The sequence below is a fragment of the Chenopodium quinoa genome, unplaced genomic scaffold, assembly GCF_001683475.1.
Source record: "Chenopodium quinoa cultivar QQ74 unplaced genomic scaffold, ASM168347v1, whole genome shotgun sequence".
NCBI lineage: Eukaryota > Viridiplantae > Streptophyta > Magnoliopsida > Caryophyllales > Amaranthaceae > Chenopodium > Chenopodium quinoa.
In genome coordinates, this window is record NW_018744582.1 from 2,855,421 (window position 1) to 2,878,455 (window position 23,035).

At 35.5% G+C, this 23,035-nt stretch overlaps 3 protein-coding genes across 3 annotated transcripts; all 3 read right to left on the reverse strand.

The window, feature by feature from the left end:
• Nucleotides 1-1,011: 1,011 nt before the first annotated feature.
• Nucleotides 1,012-3,774, reverse strand: LOC110699374 (peroxidase P7-like). Its single transcript, XM_021876898.1, has 4 exons — nt 3,374-3,774; nt 3,093-3,284; nt 2,560-2,725; nt 1,012-1,718 (listed from the first exon to the last, which is right to left on the reverse strand). The coding sequence occupies exons 1-4, from the start codon at nt 3,629-3,631 to the stop codon at nt 1,333-1,335; spliced, it is 1,002 nt and encodes a 333-aa protein (XP_021732590.1). The 5' UTR covers nt 3,632-3,774; the 3' UTR covers nt 1,012-1,332.
• A 12,840-nt stretch (nt 3,775-16,614) lies between these two features.
• LOC110699375 (peroxidase P7-like) lies at nt 16,615-19,005 on the reverse strand. The gene is made up of 4 exons (XM_021876899.1): nt 18,646-19,005; nt 18,342-18,533; nt 18,091-18,256; nt 16,615-17,176 (listed from the first exon to the last, which is right to left on the reverse strand). Exons 1-4 carry the CDS (start codon nt 18,853-18,855, stop codon nt 16,788-16,790), a joined length of 957 nt encoding a protein of 318 aa, XP_021732591.1. The 5' UTR covers nt 18,856-19,005; the 3' UTR covers nt 16,615-16,787.
• A 798-nt stretch (nt 19,006-19,803) lies between these two features.
• LOC110699376 (peroxidase P7-like) lies at nt 19,804-21,861 on the reverse strand. Its single transcript, XM_021876900.1, has 4 exons — nt 21,562-21,861; nt 21,272-21,463; nt 20,796-20,961; nt 19,804-20,360 (listed from the first exon to the last, which is right to left on the reverse strand). Exons 1-4 carry the CDS (start codon nt 21,787-21,789, stop codon nt 19,975-19,977), a joined length of 972 nt encoding a protein of 323 aa, XP_021732592.1. The 5' UTR covers nt 21,790-21,861; the 3' UTR covers nt 19,804-19,974.
• Nucleotides 21,862-23,035: the final 1,174 nt, after the last annotated feature.

Here is a 23,035-nt window from a genome sequence, read left to right on the forward strand (position 1 = left end):
TTATAAGCTCTAAATTAATGAGATCTTGGCTTAGTGTCAAAAATTGAGAGTTATTGCGTAAAATATCACAGATTCGAATCACCTGGCCTCAAACTATGAGCTCTAACTAACTACGAAGTACTTACTTATAAAAAGAAAGAAATAAAAATTATGCTAAGTAATGGAATAATTATACACCTATTGACCTATTTTCAATTGGTCCTTTAATCTAGAACTTTATTGTTTTATACTTCTTAATTAGATCATTAGATACTATAACTTAATCTTTCAAACTTTTCATCAAATAAAAAGGAGAAAAAAAGGGTAATGATGCCCATATGACACGAAATGAAATTTATGAAAAAAGTATCACTTATTGCTTGTGATTTTATTTTTCAAAAGTTACTACTTGTTGGTTGAGATTGCTGACGTGTTTAAAAGGAATTAGCATATTGTTGGTCCACCGACTTTTTTTTATTTTTATTTTTTTTGAGGAGATTGTTTACTTAATAAGGAGGAAAATATTGTACTCGGTATAAAAGGATGCTAAGAGCCTAAGATCCTCTACTTTTGTTGAGGGAAAGATACTCTGCTTGAGAACCAGCAGCATTTAATTTTAATCCAAAGAATTAGTGCTCGTTGAATTTTCTGATTTTATTCGGTACAATGAGAATGGAGAGTTCATGCACAAATGCATAATCTAAGTCAATTTAATATTTTAGATATGTCGGGTATTAAGAGAAGACTTGTCTAAATTTTTACGCATGTCTCTTTTTATATGCAACGTTACACACACTATTACCAAATAGTAAAAAACGATTTGTAAGCTTCTAAATTGAGTTGAACTGTTAAAGTGCACATTAAATATAATTTTCTTTCTACGAAGCTATCTTAATTTTGGATTATTCCAAGAATTCATAATAAAGACAATATTAGTATGTCAGATATGCAAAATCTTATATAGGGTCAATGATAATTACAACAATTCAACTTGGTCAAATGCATAATTATTTGGAACAGATTGAGTGCAAACTTTGGTTGCTATATTGTAAAGTACCAAAAAACAATATCAAAATGAACACTCGATAGTATTATATGGAGTACATAATAATATTGGTAACTTGAATAACTATTTCATAGCATTTTAAGAATGTTACAAAATTTGGGTTGAAAATTTCCTAATGTACATAAACAAAGAGGAGTAATATACACTCCTATATACTTTGAACACTAATGTGTATATAATCACCAAAAAAAAAAAAAAAAAAGGAACTAAAAAATAGCTATGTAATTAATCACATTTCAACACATGATGAGAAACAACTTAATTAATCAATTAGATCACCCAGCTAATTATCGGGCTACTCGACAATTTTGTCTAATCTCACCTTCATTACCAAGAAGAGGGCTAATTTCACTCATCTTAATCATACCTTTGGAAAAATCCCTATAAAATTTGGAAACATCTCTTGAATATTTTCTAACAATTGGATCAGCTTTGTTGCTATTGTATATCTCTTGATCTGAATGAAGCAAACCTTTTTTAGTCAACAAATTCTTGTAATATAAATTATCAAAATGTGAAGGAGTTTTTAGGTCCAATCCTTGCAAAACGTCGTCGTTTCCAACAGGAGGACACTCTCCTCTTAATTTTTGAGCAAATGGTGGACTAATATCTCTATCATTGTAAATTCTTGACCTAAATGTTGTGCACCTCGCAAAGCCTATTGTATGTGCCCCTGTAAATATGACATCATTCATGCGTCATTAAAATAATGTAATTATAGTAAATGGTTGACACAATAAATATAGACATGATGAATAAATAAATTTACAACTTTTTTGTAGCTAAAAAGTCTTAAATCATTATGATTATTGTTATCATAAATATATGGTGTCATTATCATATGCATTACCTTTATATAATTGTGTATGACAACCCCATGATCAATTATTATTTTTTTGTTGAGGAAAACCCATCATCTATTATTTCAATTTATTGTATCCTGAAATTTCAGGAATCCATTCCAAATGTGATTGGCATTTGTGGTTTTTGACAATTTTGAGGTTAAGATTGTGTATGACATCTGATCGATTTTTTGTCTCATTGTTATATACTTGAACACTACGTAGTATAAGTGATGAATTTGGTGATACATTAATCTAGCTAGTAATTGTCTTAATGAAAGTTTTTGGAAAATTGTGAATAAGAAATACGAGTAAAACTTTTCTTGAATAGATTCGAGGATAAAGTTTATACTATTCACAAATCTTTACTTAATTAGTCACATTACCAATTTGACATAAACTTAATCAAGCTAAGGTTGTTATAAATTGGTAATGTAGCAAAAGGAAAATAAATTTCCACCTAAAAGAAGGAAGAATAGGTGGAATAAAAACTTTAATTACAGAATCTGGAATAGGACAAAAGAAATTATTCTTCTTTTTTTTTTTTAATGAGAATAAACAAAGAAGTAAGAATAAATAAAAGTATATTTTATTTTATTTTTCTTTTTTTTTTTAAAAAAAGTATATATATATATATTTTTTTTTTGAGAATAAAGAAATAGGAATATATACCAGAAAGTGACACCAAGTCTTTGAATGATAATCCTACATCTGCAAAATTAGATTTAAGAAGAGTGATATTGGAAGATGGTGCTGGGATAAATACGTTGGCAGCTGTTAAGTTTGCTGTCAGAGAGTCTCTTCTTCCCAATCTTACATCCCAAGTAGGACCTCCTAACTGTAAAATATAAATTAAAAAAAAAATCAATTAATTTCACAATTAGAAAATCTTTAAATAATAAAATTAATAATTAATTTAGTAACATGTCATTAATACAAATAAATAAGAGTATTGTTAAATGACAATGTTTAATTAAAGTTGTCGACAAAAATATTTGATACTATACATTGACAATGTTCTACCAAATTAGTCAAGTTCATTAATTATCTATGTTCACTCTAGGAAATTCACGGGAACAATGCAAATTCCTATGAATTGACCTTTACTAGCAAATTACTTTTATATTCGAGTTAATTTTTTTACATGACAATTTGGTGCTGTATAATCGTTTTGCATTATTATGAACATGTGGGTTATAACTTACATGATAAACGGAATCACGAGCAGCAATAGCGAGGATATCAGCACAAGAGACGATAAGTGGGCAGGCCTTCTCCAATCGAGCTTTGATGACATCTACCACATCAAATGCTCTAAGTGAATTACTGTTAGGGAATGCATTTTTTTCTCCGGTAAATGTTGCATTATCATCCAATAGTACGGATCCATCACATCCCTACAAATCAAGCATCAACCTAATTAAACCAACTCTTGCAATTACAATCCTAAACAAGAGCTAGCGCGAAAAAGAAGTATATTACTCACATTGACAAAGCAATCATGGAAATGAAGGCGAAGCAAGGAGGCACCAGTTCGAGTCTCGTTCTTAATAGCTTCTACCACGGTGTCGCGGACGATATCCAAAACCTTCGGGCAAGTGTAGTAGTAGTAATCAATCGAAAGCTGCTCTTTACTACGAGCTTCAACATTACTAGAAAGGCTAAGAATGATGAGCACTGAAATACATGCTATGAAACACTTGAAAGAAGCCATAGAATAGTACGAGTAGTATGATAGTGCCATTTTGCTTTTGCAAAAGGGCTTTTATATGGTAGATTAACGCATTTATATTTTTATATAGTGTACTACTATTACTAAACCCATCTGGTGGTCCAATTAATGCACCTTAGTATTCGCCGCCACTACAAGATGATATAAAGTAATGGTACTAAACTACTAACATGTAAATATATTTTATATTATATGGTTAGAATAAATAAGAGAACATGAAAATATATAAGTAACGGTTGTCCACAAGTAGCGAAAACCACGTTTAAGACCACAATTTAGGGGACATTTCTTGCCCTCTCACATGGAGTTTTTGCATATTTTCATGTGGTAAAATTATTTTTTATATTCTAAATTAATGAGCCTTATTATTTGTTGATTTTAATTATTACCTAGAAATTTGTAATTATTAGTCCGCAAAACTTTGTTAGATGGGTGTGAATAATGTTGATCCCCATGTTTAAGAATTCTAGACTTCATTTTTCTTCTTATAACCTATATTTATTGCTTGAAATCGATAAATATAGAGTACCGCTTCATAAGGAGTACGTGTGTATGCTATTTTAAAATGTTACTGCATAAATTAGATCCATTTATTTTAATTTTTCAAAGAAAAATATATTGTATGAGACAATTTTTTGTGATATTCACCCTTCAAATGAGGGAGATAATAACAATTATTATGTCAAATTTTGGTTATTATTTGGGATATTTTGGATTTTAACACCTGACAAAAGGCTGAAAATGGTTTTTAACACCCCCCAAAAAAAAACTTTTATTTTAACACCTCCCAAAAATATAAAAGTTGGAAGTTAACACCAGTTAACGATTTCCGTCACGGAAATTTAACGTGGGTCCCACAAATTGGCTTCAACTTCAATTTTCACCCAGCAAAACACGAAACTTCCTCTCTGAACCTTCATTTCATTGATTTTATCCATTACAGATTTTTGGTGCTCATAATTTACAGATTTACAGATTTTTGGTGCTCATAAATCAAACCATACAAAAAATAAATAAAAATTCAACACCGGTTCATCTTCTCCTTCGTTGGAGAACAAAGCGACTGAGAACTTCCATTTTTTTTACCACCAATTCCGCCGCCCATAAAGGGCCCTGTACGGCTACTGACCAAGCCTTCGCAGCCAGCAAACATGTTAACTGGGGACCGGCCACCAAAATTAAATCAACCACCCAAGAAACCAACCTTGCCCCATCCCGTTAGCCACCCAGCTCCCTCCCCCGACCGACGACCGGCGAACCCATCCCACCCCTTTTCCCCACAAACGCAACCCAACCCTCTCCCTTTTCCCCTGCTGCCCCGACCCAAGCCACCACACCGAAACCACAATCAAAGATCTGAATCGCCGCAACCACCACCACTACCACCACTCTTCTGCAACACTTTGCTCCAAACCCTAACGAATTGACCCGCCTTAACCTTTTCGGCCACCCTAACCCCTAAACCACCACACCGTAACTTTTTTCGGCAAACTTAAATTGATTTCTAGACGAGGTTCGATGGATCTGCGATTTGCTCTGATTTCGGGAATTGATGTTGGGAATTGATTTTTTGCGGTTTGAGTGAGGAGGTGGCTGCAGGGGTTGCGATTGTGGGCTGGTATTTGGAGAGGAGCTGATTTGGTTGCGAGAACGGGGAAAGGGAAGGGGGTGGGTTCGGTTGGCAGCGTAGGGGTGGGGGAAAGGGAGGGGGAGGGAAGGGGTGGCAGTTGAGGGGAGGGTGGGCAAGAACGAAGGAAAGAGTTTGGGATGGCAGCCATGAAGATGAAGGGAGGAAGAAGACGAAGAAAAGATGAAGGGAGGAATAAGAAGAAAAAATGGGATGGCAGCCACGAAGGTGGGTTTCGTAAAAAATTGAAAACGAAGGAGAGTTGAAGCCAATTTATGGGACCCACGTTAAATTTCCGTGACGGAAATCGTTAACTGGTGTTAACTTCCAACTTTTATATTTTTGGGAGGTGTTAAAATAAAAGTTTTTTTTTGGGGGGTGTTAAAAACCATTTTCAGCCTTTTGTCAGGTGTTAAAATCCAAAATATCCTATTATTTGTGAAGTATTAAAAAAAATTCAAGAGTTGCATATAATAATTAACGGAGGTAATATTAACAACTAACTAAGCGTTTGTCAAATTTAATTAACTAATAAAGTTTGTAGTGGAAGGTTTTTTTGGTTATGTAAACTAAGCAAGCAAGCAAAGAGAAAAATCACATTAAAAAAAAAAAAGTGAAAAAGACATAACATAGTTTAGGCTAGTCTTTTAGGTTGGCTATGCACATTTCTCTTGCCATTGCAATTTAGGTTGGTAAATAAAGCAAGTTTGCTTGGGTTATTATTCTCATGATATTATCACGAAAAGGGTAATCAATTTCCCTATAGAGTAAAACACTTAAAAGGTGAAATAAATGAGAAAAGGCGCACATTTAATTCTTGCTTACATAATTAAGGTTAAAATGTTGTACGGAGTAATTTTTAAACCACTTGGTAATTAATTATGAGTAAACAAATTTTTTTGCATGGCCCCACTTTAGATAGAAATCGATCACGATTGATTTTGCATGTTCTTTTCATGCATGCGACAAATTTGGAGAGTGTCCTGGAAATAGAGTAGTTGAATCGGTAGAATATAAATCATGTTACTAAGTTTATATTGACGTGTTTGAAGGGATCAATGATAAATTACACCAATTATTGCAATGAAGATAATAAGATATATACAATTACAAAGCACCGTTAATATAATCAACAATCTTATTGCTTATTATGTATTAAAATATAATATATTACGTCGTATTCACATATACAATTAGAGGGCACCACATACAAGTCTATAATCATTAGAAACGGATATCACATATTCTGTATAGCGTCGTAACTAAATGGATGATCAACTACATGAGTTGGTTGATGTTTCGAGTTGTCCTGTCTACATTATTTGCCCTTATGGTTCTCTCCATCAAAAGAAAAGAAAATTATGTTTTGTCTTGGTTCTTAAATTATTTTGAGGATTACAAGTGATGGTGATAGAGCGATGGTGCTATATAATTATGTTTTTTTTGTTGCAATAAGCCACAAGGACAATACAAAACACAAATAGAAGTGGAATATTTGAATTGAACGTGTGACCTATATATTGTACATAATTATTCAGTCTTAATCACGTAGGCTAAAACCTTAAAGGTGTTGTCTAATTGTAACTAACTTGAAGCCTTTTCTTTCTATTTGTTCTCTAAGTGTTCTTGAATTTTATGAAGATCATAACTACTTTTTGCACATTTCATACATGATATGATTTTGCGACGATATGTGGGGCTAAAATTCGTTTATTAATATCACTTTTAGCATACTACTAATTAAGTGACAAGGACTAGGAGAACTTTGATACATGGAAAATCTGTCATATAATTCCAATTTGCGCAGTTTATTGCCCCGCAGTCCAATTTTATAAAATTTACGAAATTTCCAATTATTGTTGTAAGGCCACATCATGTTTTGCCTAGATTCGTTTGTTCTTGGAAATTGGAATGGGCCAACGTTTAATTCATATAAACGTAGTAGAAAAATGTTGTAAGGAGAAGAAATTAGAATATAAGAATAGGAAGTTTGTGCCCCTTAAATAATCTATGGTATAACGAGACCATGAGACATGCCGCAAAGTAGATGTTCTTTTAGACATGCAGCAATTAAAGGTAGCTTTCGGCCAAAATTTCATGACCAAACCCGGTAAATTGGGCCGGATATAGGGTTTAGTGTTGTGCGACAGCGGAAGCAAAGGTCGAAAACAAACAAGAAAACAATAAAGAAATTCAATGCAAACAATAAGAACAACACCAAGAATTTACGTGGTTCACTATCGATGTGATAGCTACGTCCACGGGCACCGAGATCGAATGATTTCACTATAAACTGCAAAGATTACAAAGATGATTCTTGTATTTCTCAAGAACGGCTTTCACTCTGTCTCTCTTCACCCTAATACTGATTTTAGGGAGGTTTTATATTAATCCCTAATTAAAAGATACTTGGGCAAAAAGATAATAAAATAAGATAACCTAAAACCGCAAAATCCGCGTTCCGTATTTTTCCTTCACCGCCCGGTCAGACCGGGCAAGGTCTGCCCGATCGGGCGCGAGAAGAAAACTCCATACGAATGCTTCAACGTATCCAACCCCCACCGCCCGGTCAAACCGGGCAAGGTCTGCCCGATCGGGCGAAGGCTCGCCCGGTCGGGCGAAGGCTCGCCCGGTCGGGCGCGAGAGCAGCTTCTTCAACGAATTTGCCAGGCACCTCTTCTTCTTCCGCCCGGTCAGACCGGGCAATGTCCGCCCGATCGGGCGGACAAAGCTACGAAGTACGAGTCACCTAATATACTTATCAACAATCTCCACCTTGACGAGAACTCGTAGTCAGCAAACGACCCCATCAAGACATAGTGAAAAAACATCTCAAGCCAAACCCGATGCAGGACTCATGCATAAGCCATACATCCCGATAAGTCTTCAACCAAGACCCATCACATACTCGTCTCCAAGTATAACAACTCATAATGCTCCACCTGCATCACAAGCCCCGGGCAAGCTCCACCTTAATGCCAACACACCTACACCAGGAGCTCCCCAACTTCGCCCCTCAGGGCCTACTACATCACGTAGTAATCAATATTTAGCAAGTCTAAGCAATGTTTAAACTTGCTAAACGGAACAGGCTTAGTGAAGAAATCAGCCGGGTTGTCAGCAGTCCCAATCTTCTTCACCTTAATCCTCTTGTCAGTACGCAAGAAATGATACCTGACATCAATGTGCTTCGTCCGATCATGGTGTACTTGATCTTTAGCTAAGCAAATCGCACTTAGACTATCACAATACACTGTAGCAAAATCCTGTGCAATACCCAGTTCACCTACTAGGCCTTTGAGCCAAATAGACTCCTTAGCTGCAGAAGTTAAAGCCATATACTCAGCTTCAGTAGTTGACAACGTAACTGATGACTGCAATGTAGACTTCCAACTAACCACAGAACCACCCAAAGTGAACACATAACCAGTCACAGACCTCCTGGTATCCACATCAGCTGCATAATCAGAATCACTGTACCCAGTGACCAAGCATTCCCTACCATTCCCGTACACAAGACCAATATCAGTTGTCCCTCTCAGGTAGCGAAAAATCCTTTTCACCCCTTGCCAGTGTTCCCTCCCAGGTCGAGCCATAAACCTGCTTACAACACTAACAGCATGCGCAATATCCGGCCTAGTACAGACCATAGCATACATCAAACAACCAACCGCGTTTGCATATGGAACTCTAGACATATAAGACAACTCCTCCTCTGATTGAGGTGACATAGACAAAGACAACTTACAACTAACAGTAGTTGGCGTACTTATAGGCTTCGATTTTTCCATCCCAAAACGAGACAGAATCTTTTCAATGTAGCTTTTCTGAGTCAAGAAAAGCTTACCTCTAGCCCGATCCCTGTAGATCTCCATACCCAAAATCTTCCTAGCTGCACCCAAGTCTTTCATGTCAAACTCCGAGTTAAGCATCTCCTTTAATCTAGCAATATCAGATTTATTCTTTGTGGCAACCAACATGTCATCAACATATAACAAAAGATAAATCATGGAACCATTATCCAGCTTACTATGATACACACAGCAATCATATGAATTCCTGTCAAAACCTTGTGAAACCATAAAAGAATCAAACCTTTTGTACCACTGTCGGGGGGATTGCTTAAGTCCATACAATGACTTTAGCAATCTGCAGGCATAGTGTTCCTTTCCAGGAACTTCGAATCCTTCGGGCTGCTTCATCAGAATCTCCTCCTCCAAATCGCCATGAAGGAAAGCCGTTTTAACATCCAACTGCTCCAGCTCAAGATCAAAATGTGCTACAATTGACAATAACACACGGATAGAAGTATGTCGAACCACAGGTGAGAATATCTCAACAAAATCAACCCCTTCTACCTGACTGAACCCCTTAGCAACTAGCCTAGCCTTAAAACGTATTTGCTCAGTTTCCGACAACCCTTCTTTCTTCTTGTAAATCCATTTACAACCCACAAGCTTCCTCCCTTCCGGTACCTTTACCAGTTCCCACACTCTGTTCTTGTAAAGAGACTGCATCTCTTCACCCATTGCGGCAAGCCATTGCGCAGACTCACTACAACTAATTGCTTGTTTATATGTGGCAGGTTCAAATGACTCTACATCATCAGCTACACTCAATGCATAACCTGTCATCGCATCAACACAGCAATTTCTTCCCTCCATCTCTTCAATCAATCTAACAGGCTTCTTGATAACTCGTTTAGGCATCTCAAGAATGGTGTCAGGTTGACTAGATGACCCCTGATTAGATTGCTCCACCTCATCCCCAGAGTTAGAATGAGTAGGAGTAATCTCAGGTTCAGGAGTACCCGGCACTGGAACATCAGCATCATCATCAATATATTGTACCCGAGGTAAATCAGCAATGGTAGACTGATGTACCTCAAGTACCCCATCTGTCTGTAATAAATTGTCTCCTTCCCTTCTCAAATCTGAAATCTCTGCATTTTTAATTGAATACATGGTGTTTTCATCGAAAGTAACATCCCTACTAAGAATGACCCGACCCTCCGAAGGTGAAAAAATTCTAAACCCCTTCACACCATCCCCGTACCCAACAAAACACCCCTTCTTGGCTCGTGGATCCAGCTTACCCTCAATAACATGATAATAAGCAACACAACCAAAAATCTTCAAATTCGAAAAATTAGGCAACTTACCACTCCAGATCTCAAACGGAATTTTGGAATCAATTCCAGAATGAGGACCCCTATTAATGACATAACAAGCTGTTAACACAGCTTCACTCCAGTACCTCCTCCCAAGCCCTGCATTAGAGAGCATGCATCGGACTCTCTCTAGCAGTGTCTGATTAACCCGTTCTGCTACACCGTTCTGCTGTGGTGTCTTCCTGACAGTATGATGCCGACCTATACCCTCATCTGCACAGAACTGATTAAACTCGTCTTTGCAAAACTCTAGCCCATTGTCCGTTCGTAGCTTCTTGATCTTCCTTCCTTGTCGATTTTCCACCAAAGCTTTCCATTGCTTGAAAACTTTGAAGGCCTCATCCTTTGACTTAAGCAACCTAAGCCATGTGTATCGGGACTTGTCATCAACAAATGACACAAAATAGTGGTAACCTCCCATACCTTCAACTCTAGATGGACCCCAGCAATCTGAATGGATGTAATCGAGCACTGCATCAGTAATGTGAGCACCCTTGCTGAACTTTGACCTGTGTTTCTTACCAAACACACAATGCTCACAAAATTCAAGGTTGGCAACCTTGACCCCGGATAGAAGACCCCTCTTGGACAATAGCTGCATCCCCTTCTCCCCCATATGACCAAGCCTCATGTGCCAAATCTTAGTCATCTCCTGGTGAGATACAGATGCGCAAACCGCAGAACTAGGCAGTGTAACACCCTCAAAAACATAGAGGGTGTTCCTTTTGATACCCTTAAGTACCAACTCAGAACCTCTGAAAATACACAACTCCCCATCTGAAAACACACCATTGTACCCCAATTCATCCAGGGTACCCAATGAAATCAGATTCTTTCCTAAAGCAGGAACATGCCGTACATTAGTCAAAGTTAACCTCCGCCCATCAACAGTCCTCAACCTCATGGAACCAATACCTGTGACCTTACATGGAGCATTGTTACCGACTATAACCATACCCCCATTGCGAGGTTCATATGTATCAAACCAATCTCGACGTGGACACATATGGAACGAACACCCCGAATCTAGAACCCAGTTATCAGATAAATCATCAGACCTAGCAGAACTGACTAATGCTAAATCTTCCTCTGAATTATAGCTCTCATTCGGTTTCTCTTCAACTACAGCAGCCTGGGACTTGTTTTTCCTCACCGGACAATTATTCCTAAAGTGACCCGGTTCTTTACAGTAATAACATGTTTTAGTAGTAGTTTTACTAGATCCATCCTTGCCGTTTCCAGCACCCGACCCAGCATTGTTCCCCTTGTTAAACCCCTTATTCTTTTTAGACTTTCCGGACTTAACAAATAACCCACTACCATTATCCCCATTATCACTCGTAGCTTTCATTCTGAGTTCCCTAGTATGAAGTGCTGCCTTCACTTCTTCTAAGGTTATAGAATCCTTACCAACAACAAAAGACTCTACAAAATTCTCAAAGCTAGACGGTAGAGATACAAGTAAAATCAACGCAGCATCCTCATCATCAATTTTAACATCTAAATTACGTAAATCAAGCAAAATAGAGTTAAGTTTTTCTAGATGTTCCCGTAAGGAAGTACCTGACTGCATCCGGAGGCTAAACAACCGCTGTTTCAGTAATAATTTGTTGGTCAACGACTTAGTCATATACAATGACTCCAGCTTCAGCCACAATCCAGCCGCCGTTTCCTGATCAGCAACCTCCGTGATGATTTGATCATCAAGACTAAGTAATATGGTAGAGTGTGCCTTCTCTTCCATAACTTCTAACTGCGAGTCAGTCGGTCCGTCTCCTGACTCCGAAGTAGTACTCTTTGGAGCCAACGGACGCCATATCTGCTGTTGTTTTAACAGAGCCTTCATCTTAATTTGCCATAGCCCGAAACTATTTTTCCCGGTAAACTTCTCAATTCTTATTGTTGAATCTCCTGCCATTGTTATCTTCAAGAAACTCTCCAAGGATTGAACCTGAGCTCTTGATACCAATTGTTGTGCGACAGCGGAAGCAAAGGTCGAAAACAAACAAGAAAACAATAAAGAAATTCAATGCAAACAATAAGAACAACACCAAGAATTTACGTGGTTCACTATCGATGTGATAGCTACGTCCACGGGCACCGAGATCGAATGATTTCACTATAAACTGCAAAGATTACAAAGATGATTCTTGTATTTCTCAAGAACGGCTTTCACTCTGTCTCTCTTCACCCTAATACTGATTTTAGGGAGGTTTTATATTAATCCCTAATTAAAAGATACTTGGGCAAAAAGATAATAAAATAAGATAACCTAAAACCGCAAAATCCGCGTTCCGTATTTTTCCTTCACCGCCCGGTCAGACCGGGCAAGGTCTGCCCGATCGGGCGCGAGAAGAAAACTCCATACGAATGCTTCAACGTATCCAACCCCCACCGCCCGGTCAAACCGGGCAAGGTCTGCCCGATCGGGCGAAGGCTCGCCCGGTCGGGCGAAGGCTCGCCCGGTCGGGCGCGAGAGCAGCTTCTTCAACGAATTTTCCAGGCACCTCTTCTTCTTCCGCCCGGTCAGACCGGGCAATGTCCGCCCGATCGGGCGGACAAAGCTACGAAGTACGAGTCACCTAATATACTTATCAACATTTAGCCAGGCTGTGCTTTATCCTATCCTAAACTTGCATTTTTAGATCGTCCAAAGCCTCATATTAATCAAAAATTTTGGGCCTTAATGGGTTAATTCTATTAAAACTCACCTCTCTTAATTTAATTGCACCTTCAAAGTATATCTAGTCTAGAGTATAGAGCTTAGTTGTTACTTAATTCAAGACAAATTCTTGTATGATTTTTTATTTTTTATTTTTATTTTATTTTATTTTTTAAATCTAATGCTATGGCTCGTAGAGCTTAACTAGGTTAGTACCCGTACGATACACGGTTTATATAAAATTTATTTTTATAATTTGTACATTTAAAAAAAAAAGATAAATATAAATAAGAATTATGCACCTTGTAAAAAAATATTTGTAATTTTAAAATTTTAGATTTTCATCAAAATTATGATATAATACATGTTCAACGTCGCTTAATACAATTATTTCATTTTTTTTAGGATAAATGGATAGATTGTAGCTGTAATCACTACAAGAAAACAGCTGAATTCCGACGGACTTTTTCCGTCGAAAACAGGGGAAAATCCGTCGGAAAACGGCCTTCCGACGGAATTCCGTCGGAAACTGTCTCTCGGAACACCCTTTGTAGGAAATTCGACGTTTTCTGAGGGAAATTCCGTCGGAAACCACTTTTCCGACAGAAATTCCGACGGAATACATTCTGTCGAAGCTGGTTTTGACTTTAATCGAAATTCCATCGCAAAGTTCCGACTGAATTTTCCGTCGGAGTTGAAGTGGATTCCGACGAAAAATTCCGTCGGAAGGGAAATATTCCGACAGAAATTTTCGTCGGAAACGTATATTCCGACGGAAATTTCCGTCAAAAAATTCAATAAAAAAAAAACGCCGCCACCACCCCCACCACCAGCCCACACCGCCTGCCCCCCTACCACGTTAACCCACCTCACCTGACCCACCACCTACCACCTCACCTGACCCACCACCTACCACCTCACCTGACCCACCACCTACCACCTCACCTGACCCACCACCTGACCGAAATCCACCTCTCCACCTCACCAGACCCACCTCCCCACCTACCACCTAAACCCCCAACCACCTGCCCCCATCGCCGAAACCACCCAAAACAACACCTCACCACCGCTGAAACCCACCTCCCCACCGCTGAAACCCACCTCCCCACCTACCACTTTAACCCACCTCCCCACACCAAAACCCACCTCACCTCACCACCCAAAACAACACCTCACCATCACCGAAACCCACCTCACCGAAACCACCCAAAACAACACCTCACCACCACCGAAACCCACCTCACCACCCAAAACAACCACCGAAAACACCAAAAAAAAACATAAAAAAAATCCATAATTCACCAACAACATATATTTCCAAAAAATCATAAAAATCAACAACTTAATTAAAATCAAAATTAAGAAGAAAAAAAAGAGAAACATACCTTAATTTGACAAAAAAAACACCGAAATTGGGTTTATAAGGTCAAATTCGACCATGAAAACTCTAGATCTAGAGTTTTCATGGTCGAATTTGACATGAAAACCTTGATTTTCATTTAAACTCTTCAAATCTTCTTGAGTTGCCAATCAAAGAAATCGAAACGAAAAAAAAAAGAGGGGAAGAGGAAAGAGAAATAGGGAAGAGGAAAGGAAGGAGAGGAAGGAGAAAGAAGGGAAGAGGAAAGAGGAGTGGCGCCGAGGCAAGGGGAACGCCGGAAAGGAAGGAGAAAGAGGGGGAGAGGAAAGAGAAAGAGAAGGGAGGCGGGGAGAGAGAAAGAAAATAAGGTTTTTTTTAGGGTTTTTTTTGGGTTTGTTTTTTTTTTTTATTATTTAATTATTTTCCGACGGAATATTCCGGCGGAAACTTAATTTTCCGACGGATTTTAATTCTGTTGGAAAATTAATGTTTCGACGGAATATTCCGTCGGAAACTTCCGACGGATTTTATTTCCGTCAGAATACACATTTTTCGACGGATTTTTATTCCGTAGGAATTCCGTCGCAAATTTCCGCCGGAATATATAGCATTTCCGACGATTTTGTTTCCGTCGGAAGATTTCCATCGGAATCTGGCCTTTTTCTTGTTGTGAATGTAGAAGATTCTAATATTCAAATTTCAAAATTGTTAAATATGGTAGCTTCACAAAAAAAAAAAATGTCATCATCCTTGCATTTAGGCGGAAATTTTTTTATTAAGAGAGTGACATATGGACAGTGATGACATTAGCAACGTTTTGTTTTAGTAATAGTTAACAGATTCTAAATTTAATTCTTTTGCAAAATCAAACTTAAAATTGACATAATTATCATATGCATTTATTCTGAATAATAACCAAACTAAAATCCAATCAAGAAGGCCAACAATAATAACTCTTTAGCTTAAGCGTAATTATAACTTGAATAAAATAAAAAATTCTCCAACTATAATAACCAAACTAAAATCCAATCAAGAAGGCCAACAATAATAATTCTCTTTAGCTTAAGCGTAATTATAACTTGAATAAAATAAAAAATTCTCCAACTATAATAACCAAACCCGTTCAAATTCGCATAATACTTCTTACACTGTACGAATAAATTACCACGAAATAAATATGTTGATAGGATAATTTAAACTAAAAAGCTGATAATTCTACTTGAACAACAGTATTCCTATGCTCATGTTAAATCTAAATTTAATTATCGTCTCCTTAGTTTGCGACTATCACTATCATGAAAAGATTATACAGATTACATGTGAGTAAAAGATCGATTGGGTTTCTATCATAGTTTAAAGTCGAGTTTGTAGTTTTTTCAAACTTGTTTGTGTTCTTATTGGTATTGCTAGGGACCTATCGAGAATGACAGTTGTAGTTAACTCTACGTCAAGCATCCATTAGTTATGTAAAGGAACACCGGCCTTAATTTTGGGTAGGGATTTTTCGATTCATTGAGGAGTTTTTTGTCTACAAGTCCTAGACTCATGTCATAAACTTTTGAATTAAAAACAATTGTTATCAATTACCCAAAAGTATTTTGTCGCCCTTGCACGCATGAAAACATTGAGATGTACGTTCTAGGTTGTACAGCTTGTACTAGTATTACTGTATTAGCACTACTTACGTATGTTGTAAGATGCCGGCACTTCGTACATACTGTATTTGGTAAGCCTCATAGAGAATTTTATTATTAATAATAGCTCCATTTCACTATAGATACAACGTTTTAACTTTGTAAACTATTCATCGATTAATTTTACTTAATATTTACCCTTTATACGTAGTAATTTTTTAAAATTAAGATGTCAAATACCGAATAGATATGTTGCAATTATTTAAAAAAAGATAAAGTATACTTCAATACTTTTACTTGAGAATAATTGCTAGAATTTACTGTACAAGAAAAGCACATCAAGATTCAAGATATCCTATCAAGAATTTTTAAGTATCAATAACTAAGGTACCGCTTACCATATGCATGCACTTGGATTTGAATCACTTCAACTCCATTATTCTTCAAATGAATCAAATCTTAACTAAAAAGATAATTGGTTATTACAGACCATCTCCGATTTTAGTTGTTACGTTAGTATATTACTTGCTCAAAACACAATATTAACATGACAAGTTATTCCGGATAGAGAATTTCATACATACCATTCAAAACATCATATACTTGGACATATGTATAAATACATCTTTCACAAATTTACAATAATAATAAACTTGGACATATGTATAAATAAAAAATACATGTACGTAGAGGTCTATGAATTAGGGACTCATCTCTAATTAGGTTTACGGCAATTACGCCTAATTTCGCCGTTACTTCCGGTAAGAGGATTGATGTTTCCCATTCTAATCATGCTCTTAGCAAAGTCCTTAAAGAACTTACATTGATCCATTGCATACCTTTTAACATGAGATTCAGACTTCTTGTTTGCATTGTAAAGTGTCTGATCCGAGTGTAGTAAACCCTTCTTAAATAGTAAATTCTGGTAATATTTGACGTCGAAAGTATACTTAGTTTGGTAGTCTAAAGGCTGTAAAACATTGGTATTTCCAGTTAGAGGACATTTTTTCTGGAGATATTTAGCGAAGGCGGTGTTGATATCAGTATCATTGTGGATATGTGTCCGGAATGTTGCACATCTTGCTAATCCAACAGTGTGTCCGCCTTCACATACAATGCATGCAATAAGTATAAAGTTAAGTTATTTGAGTTAATCAACCAATAAGCGTTATTTTACTAAATACTAGTCATCGTTAAAAGTTATGCACAAATTTACTATAAAAAGACATTAATAAATAATAATGCATAGATATTATTGTTCTACGTCGTGACATATAATTGTCTTAGAGTCTAATCATGTTTGAATAAGAAAACTAAATTAAACAAGTGGTTATGCATTACGTGAAAAGAAGGGAGTGGAAATATATATAAATTGAGATGATGGGACTCTTTGAGTCTATTCATGTGTTTGTATAGTATAGGTGTTGACAAGGGACCAATTAACTAACAAAGGATGGAACAAAAAGTAAAGTTAAGAGAAGGAAGAGAAAACCACTTTGAAGATGTGTTGATTACTAAAGTAAAATATACAATAATTCTTTCATTTTGAATTATCTAGCTACTTGTATTATTTAACTAATTTTTCATTCCATTTATAAAAGACAATATGTAAAAGATCCATGCACCACTACATGTAGATTTTCAACATCAATTCTCTTATTGCATGTTTGCGTTAAGTGCTACGTATTAGTAAGTATCATTTTTTAAATTAAAACGAGTACATTATTACATTAAAAAAATCATTAATTAGAAATCGATGGAGTATATTAATTAATAAAATATTATCCTCAAAATGACTTGTATAATACTCTTCTGTTTTTATACTATTTACGCACTTTTTTTCCAAAAAAAAAAATGTTCATAATTTATACGTAAAGAAAAATATAGTCACAATAAAACCCATTTCTGATCTCGAAAAAAAGTGGAAAGAAAAATATAAAGTGAATTTCAAATTTAATTTGTGATAAACGAACGTATGAATGAAATAGGATAAAACGAATAGATAAAAAAAAATGTACCAGAGAGGACCACCATGTCCTTGAACGATAAACCAACGGCGGCAAAACTGGAAGTAAGATTACTAACATCAAATGTAGGTTGAGGAATAAAAACGTTTGCTGCACTTTGGTTTGCTGTGAGAGAATCTCTTCTTCCCAATCTCACTTTCCATGTTGGACCACCATACTACAATTTTCATTTCTTCTACTTAGCTCAATTATATGAAGAACAAGTTCGGGAAATAGTGGAGAATAAATTCGAAAAAACTTACATAAACAACTGCATCACGAGCAATAATAGCAAGGATATCAGCACAAGAGACAGCTCCAGGGCATGCCTTTTCCAACTTAGCCTTGATGTGGTCTACAACCTCAAATCCACGGGCTGAGTTATTATTAGGGGCAGCTGTTTTCTCACTTTTGAAAGTTGGAGTATCGTCTAGGAGGATTGATCCATCGCAACCCTAATTAGTTCATCAATGCATATATTATAAGTTAACACTACTTAAAACATCACTTCATAAAACTAGTATTAATTAAAAGACTACATTAATACGGATTTTAATGAGTACTTACATTGACAAAACAATCATGAAAATGCAATCGAAGAATTGAAGCTCCAACTCGAGCCTCTTTTCTTATAGCATCCTTAATCCCTTCCTTAACAATAACAAGAGCATTTGGGCAAGTAGAAGCGTAATAATTTGGTGAAAGTTTGCCTTCTACATTATTTAGAGTGAGGCAAAAAATAACAAAGAGTAGGAAGTAGAACTTGCCACACACCATTTTCACCAACTCACTATACTTAGCTTCGTGCCGACAATTGTTAATATATAAATTTGATGATTTGTTTAGATGAAGACTTCGTTCAGCCAATTTATTATGTGATGTGCCAAAACAATGGACAAAAATCCAATAATGTTGAACTATATAGTATATGATTGGTGTAATATAATTTACTCAATTCCTGAATAAAGTTAATAATATAGAGGGTCCATAAAAAACAGTGCTCGTGATATGCTAATCAAGTCATTTTCCAATACCTCTTTCCTAAGTTGGAACTTTGCTTGCTTTGGTTGCTTTAGAATATTTTCTTTATTTCTTTTCTTGATTTGTCAATTTTAATTTTGCTTTTCTAATTCTACTAATAGTAGCTAGCTTAGCTACTAGATTACAAAGTATCTCGATGAACATAAAAGTTTAATAAATGCTTAAGTGCAAATATAAATGTTTTTTAAACAAATTTTAGCTATAAGATTCTAGTTGTTTCATTAGAAGCGATTTTACAAAACTTCTCGAACTCAAACAAAAATTCTCATATTCCTAAAGAGAACGACAAAAACATTTATTACAATTTCGCATTCCTTGTAACAAACACTCTAACGGTGTTAGTGTTGGATCACTTAAATGACAACGATCCTCAATATTTGATCACTAACGTCGATTAAGTAAACATTAGCCATACATATAGACGAAGTTTCTAAAATTAACGAAGGTTGTTAGTTTTTCAATTTTTACCCTACATGCATGCAATTTGTTTGATTGTGGCCAGCAACCGGTAAGCTTTCATTTTCAGCGATAAAAAGAATTCATTAACAATTGTTATAAGGTGCTGGCAAGATGACCGCCATCAGAATAGTTCATTGTTTTAGCTTGATTTGATAGTTAGCTAATCAAATTTTGTGTATAATCTTGTTTGATTAGGGTCGAATATAATAAAGTAAAACACAACAATTATTGTAAATGAGAATTATTATTCTTATCAACCATGAATTACACTATATAAACCACATTAAAGTGATTAGACATTTAATATATACGCAAATTCAGAAATTTATATAAAATCATGAACTACGTACACTTAGGTAGGTATAGATATTAAAACGGTCATGCGTTAGCGTTAGTTTAATTTGGTTTACGACAATTACGCCGGATTTCTCCATTACTTCCGGTAAGTGGCTTGATATTCCCCATTCTAATCATGCTCTTACCAAAATCTTTAAAGAACACGCCTTGGTTCATCGCATACTTTTTAGTAAAACAATCAGCCTTATTTCCATTGTAAAGTTGTTGGTCCGAGTGAAGTAGCCCCTTCTTATCTAGTAGGTTTTGGTAATACTTGTCATCGAAACGAAACCTTGTTTGGTAGTCGAGGGGTTGCAACACGTTGTCACTTCCGTTTTGAGGACACTTTTGTTGTAGCGATTTGGCGAAGGTGGGATCTATATTGGTGTCGTTGTAAATGTGTGGCCGGAAACTTGTGCACCTAGCAAATCCAACAGTGTGTGCGCCTATCCAAAAAAACAAAGGTACGGAGTAATAAATAAAGTAACAACCACGTTAGTTCAAAAATTCAAGGTAACACTAACACACCACGTCCATCCACATGTAAGATGTAACCTCATGTCATCGTAAAAAAGTTGTCATTTTCAATAATTCATATTCAAAATATAACAGATTTTTTAATGAAAAAATTACGTTAGTTAAACATTTAAGGTAACACCACGTTCATTTAATAAGATAATCGTTATAATTTTACGTCACTAATAATGATAGTAAAAACCCATATATACTAGCTCATTTGTTAGCCAATACAGAGTAATAAATTGTGATATTGGTAACCAAATGGTTGTTATTATGCTAGAGATGAAACGACTTTGTCAATTATTTTCTTAAGGTAAAAAGATAATTCGAATAAAAAAGAACAGAGAAAGTATAAATCTTACCAGAGAGAACCACCATGTCTTTAAAAGATAAACCAACAGCGGCAAAGCTAGAAGTGAGGTTACTAAGATTGAACTTAGGTTGAGGGATAAAAGCATTGGCGGCACTTCTGTTAGCCGTAAAAGAATCTCTTCTTCCCAATCTCACCTTCCATGTAGGACCACCGTACTGCACTTTCCAATTTTCTCGTTAGCTCCATTATTTTGGTTTAAAAACAAACGCACATCTATATAAAATACGAAGTACAATGTTTTTTCACCGTAATAAAAAGATCAAATAATTATTACTCCTAGGTTTTTTCTTCCCATAATAATAAAAAACGTCCATAATGTACATGAACATTAACAACTATAATTCATTTTGATAAATTTTAAACAACAATTTTTTTCTTTTTTCCTTTTTTTTTTTTTTTTTTTTTTTTTTTTTTTTTGTAGGGAATGAAAGTAAGTTGGGAGGGAACAAAGAAACTACAACGTACATGAACAACTGCATCACGAGATGCAATAGCAAGAATATCAGCACAAGAAACAACTCCAGGACATGCTTTCTCTAAACTGGCCTTGATGTTGTCCACAACTCCAAACCCGCGAGCTGAGTTTTTATTTGGGTTAGCCGATTTCTCACTTTTGAAAGTTGAAGTATCATCCAGTAAAATTGAGCCATCGCAACCCTAGTTGATTAACGAAGTATAAACAAATGAACAATCACTTAACATAACTAGCATCATAATATTGCCTTACGTGGTACGACTTTTAAGTAAATACTTACATTAACAAAGCAATCATGAAAGTGTAACCGAAGTAAGGATGCTCCAACACGAGCCTCATTTTTAATAGCTTTCGCGATTTCTTGCTTAACTATACTAAGAGCTTTAGGACAAATAGAAGAGTAAAAATTTGGTGAAAGATGGCCATTTACGTTTAGAGAAAGACCAAAAAGAATAATCAATAACAAGTAGAGGTTGCCACAAGCCATTTTGGATAGTTTCAAATTCATACCGACAAATAGTAGTAGAAGCTCGCTACTTTATAAGCATCTTAACATGACTGTGTCAACTAATTAATGATGCATTATTTTTGTGAGTCATGAATTAGCAAATAAAGTTTAGTAAAGGTTTAAGAAACATTCATGTCACAATCAAGTCAGTGTGACTAGTCCATATTATGTTGCCACTTTTTTTAAGATAAGGAACATTGCTTGGCTTGGTAGTTTCGAAATCTTTTAATAAAGAAGATGTATAGTTAAGTTTCATACATTTTTAACATATTGCAAGGCAGTATATCTAAAACATTAGATAACCCACTTTTTGTACAACTTAAAAGATTCATACTAATCTCTTGTATCTCATTAGTTCAAATACTAATACATATGAATGAAGTTATTAATCTATATACTTAATCTTGCCTAACGTGAAATATAATTTGACTTAACAAATTCATAAGATAAATAATTATCAAATGTAGCGTCATTAGATTTGTATTATGCACTTTTTAAATATGATATTTTTCATAATTTTTTTTAGTTATGAAATTAAAAATACTAACCGATAAATAAGTGTAAATTAAAAGAAATGAAAGTTTTTAACCCCGCTTGTAATAATTGTCTTTGTCGTTTCACATAGATTAAAACAAAAAAAGGGCTAAATGTAGAATTGAAAACTTGATATTTGATTAGTGCTTAATTTGTGAAAGAATATGTTTCTAACTGTGTAAAGATACAAATCTAACCCTAAGTTATGGATAACTTCTATGATTTTAATTAATTAATTAATCTAATTGACGTTCACAATTTGAGATTATTTGAAATTAAATATAAAAATAATAAATAAAAAATAAATAAAATAAAAAAAAAACAAATAAATATGAGTATGGTTAATGTCACAAAGAGAGGAAAATAACTTAAATTAAAAAGAAACAATAAGAAGTATTAATTGACATTAATAAGAAACAAGTCCTCCAAAACACAAGCATTTATTAAATGAGCCCACAAAGTCTATGTAAGGAGAAAAGACCTACTTAAAATACAAGCATAGTACAACGTAGTAATTGGCTAATTGTCATCTCAAAATGGCTTTTCCTACAACCCGTGAATATAAACACGGATTTTCTTTCTCATTTCTACTAACTTTATACTCCGTACTCACTTCCAAGAGTTTATGGCGCATACTTCACAAGTCGTCACAAACAATGACGAAAACATGGCATTGTATTATTTGTATGCAACAACTAACCACTTCTGAATC

What these genes read in the sequence shown, in the direction of transcription:
- LOC110699374 (XM_021876898.1), bottom strand. Translation starts at nt 3,631, where the DNA reads ATGGCACTATCATACTACTCGTACTATTCTATGGCTTCTTTCAAGTGT. An exon ending in TCCATGATTGCTTTGTCAAT is followed by an intron (nt 3,285 to 3,373) that starts GTGAGTAATATA and finishes CTTGATTTGTAG; the next exon opens with GGATGTGATGGATCCGTACT. An exon ending in CTCGTGATTCCGTTTATCAT is followed by an intron (nt 2,726 to 3,092) that starts GTAAGTTATAAC and finishes TATATTTTACAG; the next exon opens with TTAGGAGGTCCTACTTGGGA.
- LOC110699375 (XM_021876899.1), bottom strand. Translation starts at nt 18,855, where the DNA reads ATGGTGTGTGGCAAGTTCTACTTCCTACTCTTTGTTATTTTTTGCCTC. An exon ending in TTCATGATTGTTTTGTCAAT is followed by an intron (nt 18,534 to 18,645) that starts GTAAGTACTCAT and finishes TGAACTAATTAG; the next exon opens with GGTTGCGATGGATCAATCCT. An exon ending in GGACATGGTGGTCCTCTCTG is followed by an intron (nt 17,177 to 18,090) that starts GTACATTTTTTT and finishes TTGTATGTGAAG; the next exon opens with GCGGACACACTGTTGGATTA.
- LOC110699376 (XM_021876900.1), bottom strand. Translation starts at nt 21,789, where the DNA reads ATGAATTTGAAACTATCCAAAATGGCTTGTGGCAACCTCTACTTGTTA. An exon ending in TTCATGATTGCTTTGTTAAT is followed by an intron (nt 21,464 to 21,561) that starts GTAAGTATTTAC and finishes TTAATCAACTAG; the next exon opens with GGTTGCGATGGCTCAATTTT. An exon ending in AGACATGGTGGTTCTCTCTG is followed by an intron (nt 20,361 to 20,795) that starts GTAAGATTTATA and finishes TTTTTTGGATAG; the next exon opens with GCGCACACACTGTTGGATTT.